Here is a 3,006-nt window from a genome sequence, read left to right as displayed (position 1 = left end):
AATTTTGAGATTTTTCAAGCCATTTTTATTCCTTCTATTGAGAACTCCATCTAGATACTCTTGCCTTCTGACTTCTGCATTTTCTTTGCCAGGAAGTGAAGGGCTGGTTTAATGAGGCTTGTGGAGATGGCCTGAAGTCACTTTTGTTGGTTATCCCGTCCAGCGGGACATAAGTTATTCCATGGTCCTCGAGGGGGATTCCAAACCTAGAGAGGAATGGGATAAAGGAAGAGACGGAGACCATGCATATTCGTCATAGTCTCATTTACTGGGTGAAAATTCTCAAGTTAAATAGTATACAGAGAGGGGTTAGGAGTCATCGAAAGGAAGTAGTGAAGGACAGATGGGGGCGGCTTTCAGTCCACAAGTCTGAAACTTTCAGTGATTCAACTCAGGTCCTTGACGTCACTGCTCCGGAACACTGGGTGGCTTATCTCAAAGCTCCGGTCCTCCTATCATCCCAAGATGACAGTTTCGGGCAGCTCTGGAATACTGGAAGACTCTCGTAACAGTCCTTGATGTTTGTTTAGGGTTGGAGTCTTGCTGATTCCCACGAAATGGCCTTGCAGAGAGAGGGGAAAGGGCTCCTGACAAAGAACTATATGGCTCCCAGCTGCATGCTGTAAAAATGCCTGGGCTTCGGGATGCCCAGGATGTAGGATGCCTGGGTTTTCTCAACCTGGTCCCTGACAGTTGGTTGTGGGGGCTCAATAGGGGGCACTGCAGGATTCCTAGAAACTACCATTTCTTAAGATGCCCTGAGATGTGAAGAGCTGAGCTGAGACATAGGACATAAGGCAATCCATTCACAGAGCGAGGAAGAGTGGCAATGGTGCAGAGTTATACAGATCTTAAGCTCTTGTTTATTTTATAGAAACCCACAGATATCCAGAGCCTGTTCACTGGATCTCATGTGCCTATAAATCTCTTTAAAGAGCAATTCTCTGAAGAGATGTAAACAAAACAGAATCACCCTGAGGATGGACACACAAGAGAAACCATTTTCACTGGTTTTTCCATTTTTTTTTTTTTTTAGCTTTTCATCTAGAATTCCAAAAAATCCAAGTATTAGACATTATTTCAATACCTTTTATATCACATACAATATATATATGTATATATATATATATACATATTCTAAACTAGAAAGAAAAATAGTATCTTCTTTTTTGAAAAGAAAACTGGAAAATATAAGGTATGAAAAACTGGAAGGGAGAGGGCCTCAGAGCACCTGAGCAGGCGTCCTTAGCCTGATCTGATCGCTGTGTTTTCCTGCAGCAAAACATCAGACCAGAAGCCAAGAGACAGAAAAGGAATCAGGGTGGAAATAGGTCATGTCTTATTTTTCTCACAACTATCAAAACTGTGTATATGGTCATCTTAATTGCAAGAAATTCTTTTTATTCTGTGTTGTAGATCGTATGCTGATTTGTCAAATTGTGTTACACAAATTTAAGAGTTCTGCCAGTACTTTCTTGTATATTTCTTATATATTAACCACACAGCAGAAAATGACCAACACAGAATGTCATATTGCTTAGTTTGAACATGTTTTGTCTTACCGGCCCTTTTCTGTATTTTATAGTTATCTTTCATGTGTGTGTGTGTGTGTGTGTGTGTGTGTGTGTGTGTGTGTGTTTTCTTTGTTAATTTTCATTTATTTCTGATTTTGGGGCTGTTTACCTGTTTGCTTTCTAAAGAGAGAGAAATAGAAAGGGCTGGACTTGAGTGGGTGAGGAGATGGGAAAGATCTTGGACGTGATGGAGAAGAGGAGACAATGGTCAGAATATAGTGTATGAAAAAAAACTTAGGACAAAAAGGGTCAAACAGCCTTGCTAGGATTCTTCAAGACTCTGCTTTACCCACGGGAGCCATTAGTTTTCCCACAGGCATTCTTCATTAATGTATTCCCCTTTCTCACACACTTCCTCCAAACTTTGAATATTATGTGTTACATTAGAAACATAGTGTCCTGGGCTCTACATCAACGTCCTCCATGGTCCTGGAGCAATTACAGTGCAGTCATAAGGTGGAGGTGGGTGGAGTTTCGTATTCAGCTGAATGAGGAAACTTGGTGATTCAGAGAGAACCTGTAGTCTGTAAGCACAAGTGTGTCTGGGCACAAGACACACTTCAGAGCTGGAGAGAAGACATCCCAGCGATTGCACAGGGACCATGCAGAGGAACCTGGGAGCTGTGCTGGGGATTCTGTGGGTGCCGATATGCTGTGAGTTGTGCTAAGTTCCTATTAGGGATTCTCCAGAAATGTCAGTGGTGGAGGGGGGGAAAAGTTGCTGAAAATCTCCTGTGCATTCTTCCTCGTGGGTGTCTCTGGGGTATTTGACTGGTGTGGGTGAAAACCTCTCTTTGATTCTGTTTTTGTTTTTGTTTTTGTTTTTTTCTGTTTCCAAGCAGGGGTGAGAGGAGTTGAAGTGGAGCAGAGTCCTTCAGCCCTGATTCTCCAAGAGGGAACAAGTTCTGTTCTGAGATGCAATTTTTCTACCGCCATGACAACTGTGCAGTGGTTCCTACAGAATCCCAGGGGCAGCCTCATCAATCTTTTTTACCTGGTTCCAGGAACAAAGGAGAATGGAAGGTTAACATCAACATTCAGTTCTAAGGAGCGCTACAGCACCCTGCACATCAGGGACACCCAGCCGGAGGACTCAGGCTCTTACTTCTGTGCTGCCGAGGCACAGTGCTCCCAGCAAGGCTGGAGCCTGGCCCCAAACTGCAGCTGAGTCTGCAGCTATAACTCCTGTCACAGGCAGCCTCTGCAGGAGGCTTTGCACAGCTGTGGCCTTATCAGATCACCGCCAATTACAGAGAAGATGTGAGGAAACATAACCTTGCTGCAGAAGTTCACACTTAAATTCAGATTTATGTGACACTGATTGCTAGTATGTTAAATGCTCAGAATCACCATCAGCCCACAACACTAAAATACACACTTCAGTTTACCAAAAGCTTGTGGTAATGTCACAAAATAAAACACCCTCTTAGAT

The 3,006-nt window shown here is 43.1% G+C and overlaps 1 gene segment (V, D, J or C); it reads left to right on the top strand.

The window, feature by feature from the left end:
- The first annotated feature begins 2,176 nt into the window (after positions 1 to 2,176).
- LOC110315389 lies at positions 2,177 to 2,742 on the top strand. The segment is given in 2 exon segments: positions 2,177 to 2,228; positions 2,417 to 2,742. Coding segments are annotated over 2 exon segments (378 nt in total).
- The last annotated feature ends 264 nt before the right edge of the window (positions 2,743 to 3,006 follow it).

Source organism: Mus pahari, unplaced genomic scaffold (assembly GCF_900095145.1).
Source record: "Mus pahari unplaced genomic scaffold, PAHARI_EIJ_v1.1 scaffold_6599_1, whole genome shotgun sequence".
Classification (NCBI taxonomy): Eukaryota; Metazoa; Chordata; class Mammalia; order Rodentia; family Muridae; genus Mus; species Mus pahari.
This window is presented reverse-complemented; position numbering and strand designations above follow the sequence as displayed.